Source organism: Cydia splendana, chromosome 5, assembly GCF_910591565.1.
Source record: "Cydia splendana chromosome 5, ilCydSple1.2, whole genome shotgun sequence".
Classification (NCBI taxonomy): domain Eukaryota; kingdom Metazoa; phylum Arthropoda; class Insecta; order Lepidoptera; family Tortricidae; genus Cydia; species Cydia splendana.
The window spans coordinates 1,811,640-1,828,760 of NC_085964.1; the positions used below are offsets into that span (position 1 = coordinate 1,811,640).

Sequence of the window (17,121 nt, forward strand, 5' to 3'; positions counted from 1 at the left end):
GTATCATCAGCATATGTTGCCGTTACCACTTCTTCACTACATGGTAGGTCAGCCGTAAATATTGAGTACAGAACAGGGCCCAGTACGGAGCCTTGCGGGACAGAGGCTTTGATGCTGTACAACTGGGACACTTCATCGCCAAATTTGACCTGAAATTTTCTGTCTTGTAGGTAAGATCTTAATACCATATAAAATGAGTTAGGTAATAACATTTTTAGTTTATGTAACAGCCCATCATGCCAGACTCTATCAAATGCTTGCTGGATATCCAGAAACACAGCAGCACAATATTCCTTTTGTTCCAAAGATTGTTTTATCTTGTTTACCACACGATGTACTTGTTCTACTGTTGAATGCTGTTCTCGAAATCCAAACTGGTGGTTGGGTATGATAGCTTCTTTCTCTAGGATTGGCTTGAGTCTCCGCAGGAAGAGCTTTTCGAAGAGTTTTGACATTATTGGTAGAAGACTAATTGGTCTGTAGGAGCTTGGGTCTATAGGCGTTTTTCCAGGTTTGGGTATCATACAGATTTGAGACACTGTCCATAGTCTGGGATAATAATGTATTCGCATTATGGCATTAAATAGCATAGTCACATAGACAATAGATTTTTTAGGTATGTGTTTCATAACTTCTGCCGTTATTAAGTCGAAACCAGGTGCCTTCTTATTGCTTAGCATTGTTATTGCCTTTTTTAGCTCTCTTGGAGTAGTAGCATGAATAGGCAGTGACAGTTGTTGATCGCTTTCCAGGGAAGCCTTCACCTCATGTTCGAAGTCTGTCATTGAGCTAGTATTGGGCATAAAAACTTTGCTAAGGTGTTGCGCGAAGAATTCGGCTTTTTCTTTGGGACTTTTAACCCATGTACCAGACTGAGATTTCAGTGGAGGAACAGCTTTTTGGGGCCTTTTGAATTGTTTTGTAAGTTTCCACAAGGAATACTCATCACACTTCTTCGCCGATAGTGACAAAAGTTGTTGTTGAAATGTGTAGTTTTCATTTTCTGCAATCATCGCTTTTAGTTCCCGAGCAGCTTTTTGGAATAACCGCTTGTCCTCCACATGTCTATTAAGTTGCCAGACTCTTCTGAGTCTTCTTTTTTCTGCAAGTTTTTCTCGTATGCAAAGAGGAATGTTTACCACACGTCTACTCGTTGTTTGTAGAGATGGTGTACAACGCCATGCTGCTTCCTGTATCAAATTAGTTATATAAAATGTTGCATTATCAATATCACTTTCAGTTTTAAGCTTAACTTGCAGATTAGTTTCTTTCTCCAGGAATTCAGCAAAAGCTATCCAGTCCGTTTTATGATTGTACAAGGTTGAATGTGGCTCTCTGTAAATGACTGTTCTACTAAATGTGCATATTATTGGTGAGTGGTCAGATGTTGAATCCAGGCAGCTTTCAACATCAAGGTATGTTTCTGCAAGTCCCTTAATGACAAAAAAGTCTATCAGGTCAGGAATTTTGTTTCCATCAGTGGGCCAATAAGTTGGTTCGCCTGTTGACAGTACTTTTAACTTTAGATTATCTACGCATTTCTTTAGTTCTCTTCCTCGTGTTGTAATTAGCCGTGATCCCCAATGTGTGTGTTTACTGTTCCAGTCTCCTCCACATATGTATCTGTCTCCAAGAGTTTGAAAGTAAATTTTAAACATTTCATGTGATATTCTGTGTCTCGGCGGACAATAAACAGCACTAACATTAATAGATCCACTTTTATCTTCTACTGTGATTGTTGTGGCTTGTAGGTAATCCTCTCTGAACTGATAGTGTATGTGATGTTTGATATGTTTCCTTATCAACACAGCGGTCCCACCATGGGAGCTGCCATCGGGGTGGTTAGTGCAGTAGACATCATAATTCTGAATTTGAAAGGTTTTTCTGTCGTTAAGGTGTGTTTCAGATATTAACATGATATCAATTTTGTTGCTCTCAAGTATGACTTGAAGTTCATTTTTTATAGGAGCTAAACCGTTAGCATTCCATGCTCCTATGCGTAAGGAAGCTATGGTGTTTTTGTTATTAACGTTGTGATGAGGTTTATAAGCGTCCCCATTTGTGTAACTAGTAAATCTATTTTTTGTGCTTGTTTGTTAATTATATCTAATAAAGTAGTTGCATAGTCATTACTGGTTTGGCTATCAGTCGGAGCTGAGTATGTTGATGAACAGTTTTGTGTGCCAGTAGTCTTCTGGACGTTGAAGAATTTAGGGCTTGCCTTGTTTTGCCTTTGAAGTGCTTTGCTGTAGACATGTGTTTGGTTCATAGTTGATGGTGGACTCAGTTGTGATACTTCAGAATTTGTCGGTGGACCCTGATTTGATACTTCGCCTTGAGGATTACACTTCTCTGTATTCAGATTGTTGTTAGTCTTCTGGGTTTCTTGCTGTGTTTTTGTTTCATCTCTGTGTTTATTCTTTTTAAATCTTGCATAGATTTCACGGTACACTTGGCAGCCTTTGTAGTTTCCAGGATGACTGCCTAGACAAAGCGCACATTTAGCTGGAGTGTTCTTATCTTTTGTGCATTCTGTTGAGTCATGAGGGCCTGCACATTTTACACACCTGTATGGCCTCATGCAGTTATTTTTCGTGTGGCCATATTGCTGGCACCTTGTGCATTGAACTATAATGTCAGATTTTCTAGGGTCTTCGATTTTAACTCTTTGATGATAGATATATTCCATTTTTTTAACAAGTGAGAGGTTATCACTGGGTTCCACATTTACAAAGAATACATTAAATGGCTCTTTTGTGGTTTTTTTGCGGGCATTAACTATCTCACCGCTGACTTTATTTCCCGTCGCTTCAATGGCTTGCATAATAGCCTCTTTAGGGGTTGTATGATGTAAATTTTTAATTACAAATTTTTGACTCCGTTTATCTTTCCTAGTAAAGGTATGTCCAATCAACCCTTTCAGTCTAATGTGGTTGATTAGTGTCTTGTAAATGTCAACATTTTTAGTAGAGATTATGACAGCATTATTTGATAACACTTTATATGAAAAGTCATCATCACTAATAACTTCACGAATAAAACATGTTAATTGTTCTACATCCTCAATGCCATCCAACTTAATTGGGGGTGGTTTTGAAATCTGCTTTGGTTTATGGGCATTTGGTGTAGTTTCATCACTTATTGGGCTTACTTCTTCGGGGAGGTCCGAAAATCTGTTACTGGTTTTTATTGGAATACTTTCCTGTATTGGTCGGTTCTTGTTGAATAGGTCTTGTCTCTCTTCATTTCTTTTTTGAGACTTGCGGGTAGTTTGGTTTTCCTCTGGGGAACGGATCCTTTTGTTATAATTGCCAGGAACCCTTTGCCAGGGTACTGGGACTGGAGCACCAGGTTGCTTTGCTTGGTTTGATGTAGTTTTAGTTGTAATTACGCTGTTTTCAGGCAGGGTAGGTTTGGTTGAAGTTTGTGCTTCGTGTTGCGGTATCATTGTTTGGTCACTAATTTCGATTGTGTCTCTTGCGATCACTGTATTATCATCCCCGGTCGAATTATTTCGTGGTCTAGGAGAGGTATTGAACATTCCTTTGTGAAATACTTGTTGAACGAGTGTTTTGTTTGCATGGTTTGGTGGGGTTTGTTCATTTGTTTTTTGCATATTTATGTCGTTGTCTTTCATTGTGTTGGTAGAAACGGTGTTATTTATCCGTGATCTGAGTTATTATCGACCGACATAGTAAGTTTTTACGGTTTCCACACAAAGAACACAAAAGAATTCAAAATTTTGAGGTTAAGTTTCCGGTAGGTATTTTGCTAACTGATTTCATTATTATTGCACAGAATTTTATTGGGATAACAATTTGTCCGAAATATTGTTACTCCCGAGGTCCGAATATCACACTTTTAGTATAATTTAGCGAGATTAACTATTAATTAACTATAATTTGTCTGTAGTATGAACTGACGCGTGCGCGTTCCGTTTCACTTCCTTTGTTGTTATTATGACAACAAACTATGGAAGCGGAGCGTTAATCCCGCGACCTAAACGCGTAAGCGCTATAAATTTTACGGCGCTTACCACATTTTGGTCGCGTAGTACAGGTTGCGATTGCGACAATTTTATTGTTTGGTATGGCTTCTCTATAGTAATAATTACTCAATGGGTGAACTATGTTATTGGAGTAGGTAATGCTCTTTCACTTGAATACTTTGGCGTAATGGAACTAGGTTTCTAGGCTTAATCTCATTACTTCTACTACTACTGCTGCTGTGGCGCAACGACCCGAAGTGAATCTTGGCCTCCGACACCAAATACCGCCATGCTACTCTGTCCAAAGCCGTTTCTGTCCAGTCGACGGCGCCGAGTTCACTAAATCTCATTATTCTATGTTATTTAAATTCTCAACAATGCACAATTTTTATGATCGTGACCAAATCTCTTGATAAGTTCCTTGCTCCCGTACTTACTGATGCTCAACTGAATTGTCAAACACTCAACTACGTGTTAATTCGCAGAGTGAACCTGTCATCAGACGAGCCCTCGTGGACGGTGCGGGGGCTGGAGTGGGACGTGAGGTTCCGGCTCGAGGCCGTCGCGGTGAACGGGAAGGGCCGCAGCGCACCCGCGCGGCTCGACGACGTGCTGTTCCGGGATCCTGAGAAGAGAACAGGTCAGTGACAAACAAACTATTTATTATCACACAAATGTCTGCGAGCGATACTAAAAAGGCGTTCAGACATAAGGGAAAGAATGGAAATTCGCATGCTTCAGTCTGGTAAGCTTCCGTAGCTCAGTTAGTTGATAACGATCGGACTGGTGTTCCAAAAGGTTACAAGTAAGAGTCTTATCGGAAGCGGTGATTTATTAAAATTTTCCATACATGTATAAATAATGTACGTGTAAAATAGCATTAACATAAATTATGTACATAGCTAGTTATTACGCAATGCTGGAGTTGACAGCTGATAGAAGAAACACGTCATAAATAAAATAATATGATCATCTCATTGTGTAAAATATCAGTCATAGACAGAAAAAAAACTCATTTATTTCCAAATCTTCAGAAAATTCGCGTTAGTAGAGGAAAACAGTAGACAGTTTCGTAGAATGCTGAAAAAGCATATTTAGTCTTAAATGTAACAATCACACGGTTTATTCAGCTTTCATATTACTGTATAGGTAGCTTGCACTTACGCCCTTTTAATCGTTTTCAATCAACCTATTTAGATTTATCTAGCAGACGCCCATTCTAGATTTAGCTTAGCGCAAATATCTGAGTCCCAAGCAAGTTACTTAAACTATCTTTAGAGCAGTTTATTTTCTGCGAACCCGGGAATCCCAAGTTGAATTCCGAAGCTTGTCTCCCGGTTGAGCTCGAGATATTACAATATCGAATATTATATTTCAGTATTCTGGATCACGATTCGAAATCCATTTATATATAAAATATACAGGTTTAGAGACATAAATAATACCAGTAGTTAATGTTTACGTTAATCCGTATAGGTATAACAGTTATGTGAAGGTGATTACTGTTGCAGCATTAATGCTAGACAGAGAGAGGGATGAGTATAGCTTTTTTATTCTGAAATTACTGCCCAAGAGTACATTAGCCCTTGCCTTCTAGAATAAGAAGGTTACTTTGCCCAAGTAATATCAGAGTGCCTATTATAGCTAGCTCCAATTATTACAGAATGTCTGAGTACTAGAGAAGAAAGCTTTCTAAAGATACTTGAAAGGCCTTAGAAATCATTACTTGGTGATGAATAAGGTCTAAGAGGATTTCAACGGGTATACTTGATAATATTCGTATGAATAGATATTTTAATAGTTATCGTAAGATAAAGATAGAAGGGCAAATCGAACTTGCTTTGTTAGTTGAGTTCTGAAAACAAGTCAAATTTTGTGAAATACGGAACCCTAAAAATGCTATTCGTTTTCTATGACGGTTGATCGGTGATCACGTGATGTTTTCTATAGAAACTGAAGTGTTGGACGCGTTGGCCCGGATCCGGACCAATCTTGCGTGAGTCATAGTGAAGTCATCCATTATCAGCAATTCTGGCATTTCAGTATATTCTGTCGAGTACCTATTTACCTACGTCATGGTCATAGAAATACTAATTTCGTATAATCCTAAATATGCGAACCTGGCCAGTAATTATTATTTTGTGCCCCTTGCGTTTAAGACTACTGGGTGCTGGGGGTCGGAGGCTATTGCCTTTATTAGGGAAGTGGGACGTCGAATTAGGGACAGGGGGTCTGACGCCCGCGCGGGTTCGTACCTGGTGCAAAGGTTGTCCATCGCCATTCAACGTGGTAACGCGGCTAGTGTGATGGGTACCTTTGCGCCAGTCAGCTTGAGCTAGTCTTAAGTTGTTGTAGTCTTTGGTATTTTTATTGTTGTATTGACTTTTATTGAATAAATATTATTAATTTCGTATATGTATATATGCACATGAATTCGCGAAACGAAGCTAGTGACGATACCTATATTATAAATCGACCAAAAGTCGATACCTTCGTGTATTGTTTCCGAGTTTACGACAAGCAGATCTTGTACTCGTAGGTACAGTCAGCAGCGGGCGATACGTTCAGCGCCGTAAATCCTTATTACCACCGTCTGCAGCGGCACTTTAAATATTTACATTTACGGCTAATATAGTGGAGACTGTACGCCGTAAGTTTGCTGACTTTGGGATTATTTCTTTTTAGTTTTCTGAAATCGGTATAGGAAATTGGTACTGTAAAACTCCTGTGACCCTACATATAACATTTTAAATATATTTAAAATATAAAGTACTTGCAATATATGATTGTAGGTAATTCATTGTATGAAAAATCAAAAGCTTGTTTCAGATACTAATTTTGTATCGTATTAGGTGCTTATATGTATATCTACATTGTTCTAGAGTATAATTTTACGATATAGCTCAATGGAGAAGTTAGCACAAAAGTAGCGAGGAAAGGGAATATTTGATGAAATCTTGGAATATTTCTAGCTGCAAGTTCCTAGGCTGCTATTCCAATCGCCCGCCAAGCGCGAAAATTGATTTCTCGGGTAATTTATTTGCGTGCGAGCTCCAAGTACTTGTAGGCTGGCCTGTTTGTGCCCGAGCTACTGCCGTATTCGAACTTCAAGATATTCACAAAAGACGACACGTACTAGATCCATTCTAGATACGTTATAGTTTAGATATCAACTAGTTCTCTTTTCGCAGCGCAATTCGGGCAACCAATGTCACTTTTACGTTAGATAGAGTAAGATATTTATTAGATGTGAATTGGATGTCTAAGTCATATCCTGTGGAAATCGTTCAATAGTATCTCCAGAATCGCGCAAATGTCAAATTTGACAGGTTAGATCTTAAACAATTATCGTTATCGTATCTTGGTGATGTCTAAAAGATGTCTAAAGGGGCCCACTGATTAACAGTCCGCCGGCCGGTATCGGCCTGTCAGTTGTTCGGAACTGTCAAAATTATGTTCTAACTGACAGGCCAATACCGTCCGGCGGACTGTTAATCAGTGGGCCCCTTAATAGATGTCTATTTCAAAATCCGAATCAAGGCAAGGCAAGGCGGTACTCACTTTCACTGTTCAGGCCTGTTCACGCTAGTTGTGCGTGTGCTTAAACGTGCACGTGTATGAGCGCGTAATATACAGATCTTTATGCATGAGAGACGGCACACCAATTATGCGATGTGTGCGTGCACTGCCCCAACAATTTGTGCACGACTACCCACACACAGCAGGTGTGCTCTGGCAAAGGCTGAAGAAAGCTTCTGCTCGAAAATGGTTGGATATTGTGCACATACTGTATTATAAGAGCATTGGCTAGTTATGATACGTTGTAATACAGATGCTTATGAGAGACGGCACACCGCTTGCGTGACGTGCTTGCACGGCTCCAATGTTTTAGCGCACGAGCACGTGCACAGCTACGCACACGCAACCGGTGTGCTCTACTGGCCTTTATTGAATCTTGCACTGGCGTTCAAAGCTCCCCGAGATCATGATATACAGGTCCGTTTAAACTCAAATCGCTTGCGCTTATGAAAGCAATAAGAACAGTCTCGCTCGTTAGTGAGCGAGCAACATGCCGCAACTTTCACTCAGTCGTTCTTTGGATTATTCCCGATGACTTTCAGCCCGACGTTTCTAAGATGTCATAAAGACAAATTTCGGAAGTGGAACGAGTTGGGTCTTGCTTACGTCTGCTTACAATAAAGGACAGACGGCCCGATTCGAACTTTAAGATACGTCAGTTGATCTAGAAACGATATGGATTAGATATGTGACGTCAAATGTGACGTTTCTTCAAACAAAAACGTCACTTTTGATACTGACACATCTAATCCATATCGTTTCTAGATCTATTAATTGACGTATCTTAAAGTTCGAATCGGGCAGAGAGCCCAGAATTATCGTGGAATTTTCAACCATTTACAGTTCAGTGTTCTTCTTATCGTCGTTATCATTGTGACCAATGTATATTACACATACTATATGTATAGATTAATAATATTTGAAAAAATAATCGATAATTATGAACAAATAAGTTATTTCCGAGTATATTTCTCAGCCAATATTTTACCTTTTTATATACGTCTAATTATTTCATATAAAGAAAAAAAAAATTAATCTGTTTATTTCATAAAAAAACATGCATATTTACAAACTTAACTACTAATCTTAAATAAAAGATTTTTTGAGTTAAGGAGTCTAGGTATTCATAATAATATAGAATTAATTATACACTACTATTCAGTTTATATTGTTTTCAGTTTACTCTTCTTTATTCTGAATATCATGATAAATGTATTCGGTATATAATAATTATATTTATACTCGTTATGATTCTGACAAGTGGAATCTGTTGAATGAATCAATTCTTTGAAGTCAATAAGAGAGTACTACGTTAGTTTGAAATTTCCACGCAATTTACGAACATTGATAATGGACAGAAACCTTTGTGTTTTATTTCAAATAAGTTCAAGTCAAGAACCAGGACTAATCTAAGATCCAAGACAAGGAAGCAGCGTCTCACACCTAGTAAACCTTGATTAAATTACTAGAAGCATTAAGGGAATGAACATTGTAAGTTATCTTTGATCTGAGAGTAGTGAATACAAACACCTTTAGATATCAGCACTAAAGATCAACTTGGTATTAATTACGTCTCATAGATCCCGCACTGTAAATAAAAACGTACTCCAAAATAAAAGGATGGCACTAAACTGTGATCGCACTTGTATACAAGTGCGAATCATACTGTTTTTATGATTCGAGTCAGACACTTTCAGTAATAATATCATCATCATTTTTATACGTCAGCATTTCCATTCCACCAAATGTCGGTTTCTGAGAGCTATCCTCTGTTGTAGTAATTTAGTTATTTTTGTTGCAACTTGTTATTATATTGTAACTTGGAATTCCATCATCAGGTCAAGCTCTAAAGTTTACCAATTCAGACAAAAAATAACGTTCTAAATCTACCCAGTGGTCATCGAGAAATTGGAATTTAGTTGGTTAAAATGTTCAATTACTAACATGAAATGATAAACAAATGATTGTCATGAAAGATATACAGCATTCTAACTATTAGCACATGAGAGCGCTTAAGTGTACGTTTAGTGAACAGCAGAATTCCTTTTATACGCTCCGTCTAGCAGGTAAAATCCGTGTCCTAAGATCTTCAATTTGAGACCAAATAGTTTACCCCGGACTTTAATATAGATGAAAAGACACAGGCCAATTCGAACGTACACGGACATGAGAATGATATTTGAATCATATTATTTAGTTATCGTGCGTCTCGCCCGCGCCAATGTACAGTCGCCTTCAAATATAACGGAGCGGCCAAGGTGGTCACAAATATCTGAACACGCTCCTTTTTAATTGTCAGGGCGTTGAACTGCGTGTTCAGATATTTTTGAACACCTCGGCCGCTCCGATATATCTGATGGCGATGGCGATTATATTGTAGGTATGAACAAGTACGAGGGGCACACCGAAATTGACGGGAATTGTGTAGTTTAGGCTGAGTTTGAATAAAACCTTTTTTGATACATGCATACTGGCTATTTACAATCACGATGACATATCCTTAATAAAAAGAAATTATAGCGCTTTAAAATTGACTAGTCGATAAACAGAATGGGGCTCACGCGTGAAAATTGCCGTGCCCGAATTTTTCACAACTTTCGCCGAGGGTTATTTCGTGATGGGTATCTCATCGAGCTTATTTATATATATGATGTTGAAGCGCCTAGTCAAATGACAATATATCGCTGGTCTGCGGAGTTTTGACGGGGTCGTGCCTCTCTCAGTACTACTCTACCTTCTACAAGTCGACCAAAAACAGCGGTAACACTTGAAAACGACACGGCTGTGCAAAAAATAATAAAGGTGACAGACATATGACATACGAGCAAATCCGGACAACTATGGGCATTGGAATGACTGTAATCCAAACTATTTTACATAGTTAATTAGGTGTCAGAAATCTGTTTTCCCGATGGGTACCACATAATTTGTCAGAAGAGCAAAGTATGGCTTGTGTTGTTTGGCACCGAGCTACTCTGAAACGCTTCAACGGAGGGAAATCAAAAGCCGGGTATAATATCGTCTCAGGTTATCAATCGAGGGTTTATTCCTATGAACCTTAAAGGAAGCATCAATCGGCAGTTTGGGTCTTCGAAGCCAAGGTCAAGCCAATGAAAGTCTACAAATCGGCCACTTTGGTAATGTCTACTTCAGAGTACAAAAACTGCTTTAATGAATGATTCGAAAGAATTCAGACATGCATTGATTGCAAAAGAACATACTTTAAAAAACAATAAATCATAATTTATGTCTAACTTGCAGCTAGTTTTTAGGGTTCCGTACCCAAAAGGAAAACGGGACCCTATTACTAAGATTTCGCTGTCCGTCCGTCCGTCCGTCCGTCCGTCCGTCTGTCTGTCACCAGGCTGCATCTCACGAACCGTGATAGCTAGACAGTTGAAATTTTCACAGATGATGTATTTCTGTTGCCGCTATAACAACAAATACTAAAAACAGAATAAAATAAAGATTTAAATGGGGCTCCCATACAACAAACGTGATTTTTGACCAAAGTTAAGCAACGTCGGGCGTGGTCAGTACTTGGATGGGTGGTCGTTTTTTTTTTTGCATTTTTTTCCGTTTTTCTTTTCATTATGGTACGGAACCCTTCGTGCGCGAGTCCGACTCGCACTTGCCCGGTTTTTATTTTTTTACCGATCATTTCGGTGTGCCCCTCGTAACAGCGAATGCTGACTGATATCAGTTAGATGCTATTCTGATATCAGTGTACGTTCGAATTAGCCCACTGGGTGTCGTAGCTAATCAGCGGAGGGGTATGTCGACTATTTCTTTGAAGCGTATAATGGGGATTCCGGGTAAGTTCGAGTTGAGTCGTTATTGTGATGTAATTTAATTCAAGGACGCGAGAGTAGTGATGTGCTGTGATTGAATTCCTTAGAATATTCCTCTGTTCCCTGAATTATTCCCTAACGACACGATTATTTTTAAGTTGTACTGGATATTAAAATCATCAAACAATGTAGATAAAAATTCAGTTTTCTTTAATTATGCTGTCATCATAGTTGCTATGTTTTCATAGCTACTACTACAAAACTTAAGTTTGTACTTGTAGGTAACCAATTTTGTAAATATTGAGTACCTACCTACAAGGACAAATTTCAGGGTCTATAGACCCTGAAATTTGACTCAAGAAAAAAACAACGGGATGCACTCAGGGCGTGCCGGCAGAAGTGAAAACTCAATGACATTGTAACAGTTTTTCGATCAGGTCACGTGTCCGTCGTATACGTCTTACGAATCTTACGGTCACGTGACCTGTCGCGAGTTTAACATTTTTTCCCCATCACAAAAAGTGCACAGCGCCACTGAAGAAGTTTACACTTCAAAAATTCTTTGGTCAGGTCATGATAGCGTGACTGCCATAGTTATTGGCCACTACATTGTAATAGGCTTCACTTAGCAATCAAAAGCTTCAATTGGCTTGTTTCTTTCTGATTTGTTAGGAGTGACCAATTACTATGTAGTGGCCAATAATAATAGCAGTCACCCTATGTACATATGATTTTTTTTAATAATACGATATTTAAAAATATATTCAATTTTCATCTTACACCTACCAAATTTCCCCAATATATTCTTATGATCGGGAATATTCCGGGGCTCTTTCCAGAAATATTACCGCACGGGAATAATTCCCACGGCCCATCTCTAGAAGGGAGGCTTCTGAGGAGCCTCTTGATTAATCTCGCCGGTAAATCCGAGGCGCGTTTAATTAAAATGGGATTATCTGGAGGTTGCAGCGGCGGGCAGCTGCGCCAGGTACCTACCACCTTTTTGGCCCTCCAGGAAACTGTACGTTTGATATTTTATAACCGATGTTGAAGCGTTTTTCATTTCAAAACTAAAATAAGTAGATGTCATATCTTCAGTGGTGTGACGGGGTGGCTAATAGATCCAAGGCGTTAGCCACTGCAGGGCTTACGGCCCGATTTGAACTTTAAAAGATACGTCAAATATTACTCCTAGATACGATATGGATTAGATATAACAGTGTCAATAGTGACGTTTTTGTTTGAAGAAACGTCTCTTTTGACACCGACATATCTAATCCATATGGTATCTAGACCAAATATTTGACGTATCTTAAAGTACGAATCGGACCGATAGATTTTGTAACGTTACTAGTCGTTTTTGTCACTACAAGCATCATTTAAGGATCCTATTTACCTCCATCGTCTATTATTTTTACAAATGTGCCGAAAACTCTCAATATAATAAATAACATCGAAGAAATCAAGGAAAAGAAAATAATTTCCCGCTGGAAAGCTGCGTCACGATGAAACTGTATCGGATTGAATAGGGTCCTACATTTTATATCAAGTGTAAAATTACTTATGGAAACGTAATACGCATCAGTGTGATGTGCGATCGAGCGTGAAATGTTGCGTGAGCCCGTGTGCACACTGAGGTACTGACCGTTTGATGTAATAAATGATAAAAAATATATATTTGATAGCAAAAATACAAAAAAAAGGGTGGAGAATCAGTGGTTCTTTTTAAAAAATGTGGTTTCTGAGAGGGATAGTAACTATAGTAATACCAAAGTTTATTTTTTAAAAGCTTATAGGAGTATTTTTTCTTTAGTATTTTTTTAAATTTTAACATAGAAATATTTTAAATTTTCGCGCCGTGTGGCGCGCGTCCGCGAGGCGACAAGTTTTTAATATTTAATAAAAAGGGCGTCCAGCTTCTGTCTTCCGTCTACCCTTATGAACAAAATATGTAATAATAATTTGATTTATCTGTTCTACGGTGTCGAAATGATCTAGAAATATGAACAAAAAAACCTCGACGAATTAATGTTATTTATGTGCAGCAGATAAAATAAAATAAAAATTATATCATTCTACCAAGCAAATTTAATAAAACCTGAACTTAAGTAGGTACTTGGAGTCCAGCAAGAGAGAGCTATTTGTTTAGTTTTCACTCCAACAGCCTCTCCATTTTTTTTTTGTCAAATCTTTTCCCTAACTCAGTGGAAGATTTTGTAGGATATACGGTGAAATTGGGCTTATGTTGTACAGAATAGGGAATTCTATCTATCCACCAAATTTTATCAAAATATGAGAAAAATTAAAAAATTACCCGAGTATGTAAACGCACGGTGTGCCCTCGGTCCCTCCATGCCTTAGCCACAACGCGATTACGCAGCAAATTGCGAACCCATGCCTCGCCCTTCAATCAAACATGCCCAATTTCGAATCCAAAGCGTTCGAAGGTCTCATTCCGATCGGACTATAGCGAGAAACAAGCTAGGGCAAACCAGAATAAGGCTCCCATTTAGTATAGGATTTCGCAATCACGCTATAATAAACATAAACAGTTATGATGTTGTATTTAAGTTTTCTGGCAAATAAAATAATTCTGATTCTGATTCTGATTCTGATGGACATGGAAACAATAATGGGCGATAATATACCATAAACCCTGTAAAAGAAGTATAATTTACATATCATGTTTCTAAACACTGGCAACATATTACCATAAACAAAAGCCATAGAGCTGCTTAAGTTGGACTTTTCATTATTTTTTGTTTATTTTAAAATAAAAGGCGCCATACTTGCCACACCCATGACTAAAGGAAAAAACAACGGGTTGCACTCCGGGAGTGCCGGCAGAAGGGAAAACTCAATGACAGTCTTACGTCTATTTTTTAATTATGTTGAAACGAATTGCAGCATTTTCAATTAAAGACGCCAAAAATGTAAGGGACGAATATGACATTCAGCTTTTAACAAGCAAAGCGGTAAAAAATTTACATTTATAAAATATCAATAATACTCTAATTATTCTCTTAAATCTCTCATGATTGGTACCGTACTGCAGACTGGTTTTCAGACAACTTGATTCACTGGCGGCTCAACCAATGGTAACACAGTACCCGTTTACCTTCCTTCCGGCAATTCGGTCCGTTCATTTTCACGGAGATGAAAATACAACAAGTTACTTTAGAGCCATCGATCTCTGTCAATAACGATACGGCTGAAAACAGTGGAATAAAGATATTGAATTTGGCTCGCGGTCGCCCGGCCGTGACTATTCCGGTTGTAGACAGGCTGAAATAGCTTTCGGCTTTAGTTTGAGACGGTACATAAGGTACAGGATTAAGGTTACGGAGCAGAGAAACGGCTTCAAATTATCGTATTATCGTCAATGTTTATCATGCATGACGCTTCCTCTGTTTTTTTGTCATCACACTACCAGCCAGCGGATTTTAATAAACTATATCCCACAGGCTTAGTTATTATGGTCTCGCTTATCGTATAAATATGATATAATAAGGTACAGAATTCGATTACATTCGGATTTGTAAGAGACACAAGCACATCATCATCGATTTGTAAGAGACACAAGAGCAGCCGATGCAACGGAGCCACGCCGTTTTGTCGACTAAATAGTGTTTAGTTTTAAGTTTATAAAATACATATGTATGTTAGTCTGTAAGGTATTTGTAATATGGGCCTTGTTGCCTGAATTAAATTTCTAAATAAATAAAAACATCATGACGTATGCGGGGGGTGATGTACCCTTAAGCAGTGCTTCTGCAGTGCATTTTACATAAGGGGTCGTTCAGAAATCATGTGATCGTTTAGAGGGGGGTGGGGGTAAGAAAAATATCACGAATGATCACGATGGGGGAGGGGGGTCAGAGAAGATATCACGTGTAATTTTTTTTTCAAAGCGGGAAAGCCAAAAAAAACAATATTACTCCAAAATTTAATCAGATCAAATAATACGCCCTATTTTATATGCGTTTACCCAATAAAAACATTTATCGCGTTGAAATCACCAAATATCACCAAGGGGGAGGGGGGGTCAAAATAGGCCAATATTCGTTTGCATCTAGCGTCATATTGTTATGGCCTAAGTAACGTACGAATCCTTAGACTTCTGCTATTGTATGCACTTTAGGCATGCTTTTCAGAAACCATGGAAGAGAGAAATGGTTGTATAGCTGTTACTCTCTTACGTTTCTTCACTCCTGCACTTAAAGATACACAGTTGACTCGTGTTAAGCAATCTCGCAGACAAACATTAACAGAGAACTCGGTACACTTCGCTAGTACCCATTGCCCACACTGTTATCTGACAGTTAGTAGACCTTATTACAACAGGCATACGGTCCACCGATGGACAGTTAAGAGTATTGCTGCTTGTACGAATAAAGCAACGAAACTGGCGAACGCAATGACAAGCAGACTGTTCCGATACTGAGCATTTCAGAAATTTGCACCAGTTACTCTGCCGTATTCGAACTTCAAGATATTCCCTAGAGACGACACGTACTGGATCCATTCCAGATACGATATAGTTTAGATATCAACTAGTTCTCTTTTGCAGCGCAATTCGGGCAACCAATGTCACTTTTACGTTAGATAGCGTAAGATATCTATTAGATGTGAATTGGATGTCTAAGTCATATCCTGTGGAAATCGTTCAATAGTATCTCCAGAATCGCGCAAATGTCAAATTTGACAGGTTAGATCTTAAACAATTATCGTTATCGTATCTTGGTGATGTCTAAAAGATGTCTAAAGGGGCCCACTGATTAACAGTCCGCCGGCCGGTATCGGCCTGTCAGTTGTTCGGAACTGTCAAAATTATGTTCTAACTGACAGGCCAATACCGTCCGGCGGACTGTTAATCAGTGGGCCCCTTAATAGATGTCTATTTCAAAATCCGAATCAAGGCAAGGCAAGGCGGTACTCACTTTCACTGTTCAGGCCTGTTCACGCTAGTTGTGCGTGTGCTTAAACGTGCACGTGTATGAGCGCGTAATATACAGATCTTTATGCATGAGAGACGGCACACCAATTATGCGATGTGTGCGTGCACTGCCCCAACAATTTGTGCACGACTACCCACACACAGCAGGTGTGCTCTGGCAAAGGCTGAAGAAAGCTTCTGCTCGAAAATGGTTGGATATTGTGCACATACTGTATTATAAGAGCATTGGCTAGTTATGATACGTTGTAATACAGATGCTTATGAGAGACGGCACACCGCTTGCGTGACGTGCTTGCACGGCTCCAATGTTTTAGCGCACGAGCACGTGCACAGCTACGCACACGCAACCGGTGTGCTCTACTGGCCTTTATTGAATCTTGCACTGGCGTTCAAAGCTCCCCGAGATCATGATATACAGGTCCGTTTAAACTCAAATCGCTTGCGCTTATGAAAGCAATAAGAACAGTCTCGCTCGTTAGTGAGCGAGCAACATGCCGCAACTTTCACTCAGTCGTTCTTTGGATTATTCCCGATGACTTTCAGCCCGACGTTTCTAAGATGTCATAAAGACAAATTTCGGAAGTGGAACGAGTTGGGTCTTGCTTACGTCTGCTTACAATAAAGGACAGACGGCCCGATTCGAACTTTAAGATACGTCAGTTGATCTAGAAACGATATGGATTAGATATGTGACGTCAAATGTGACGTTTCTTCAAACAAAAACGTCACTTTTGATACTGACACATCTAATCCATATCGTTTCTAGATCTATTAATTGACGTATCTTAAAGTTCGAATCGGGCAGA

The 17,121-nt window shown here is 38.9% G+C and overlaps 1 protein-coding gene across 1 annotated transcript in view; it reads left to right on the top strand.

Annotated features, from left to right (window-relative positions):
• The window catches only part of LOC134790436 (nephrin), a 639,608-nt gene that overhangs the window by 547,402 nt on the left and 75,085 nt on the right, over window positions 1-17,121 (top strand). Inside the window, exon 14 of the mRNA XM_063761218.1 lies at window positions 4,474-4,628. Coding sequence (XP_063617288.1) covers window positions 4,474-4,628 — 155 coding nt within the window. The remainder of the gene's footprint in view (window positions 1-4,473; window positions 4,629-17,121) is intronic.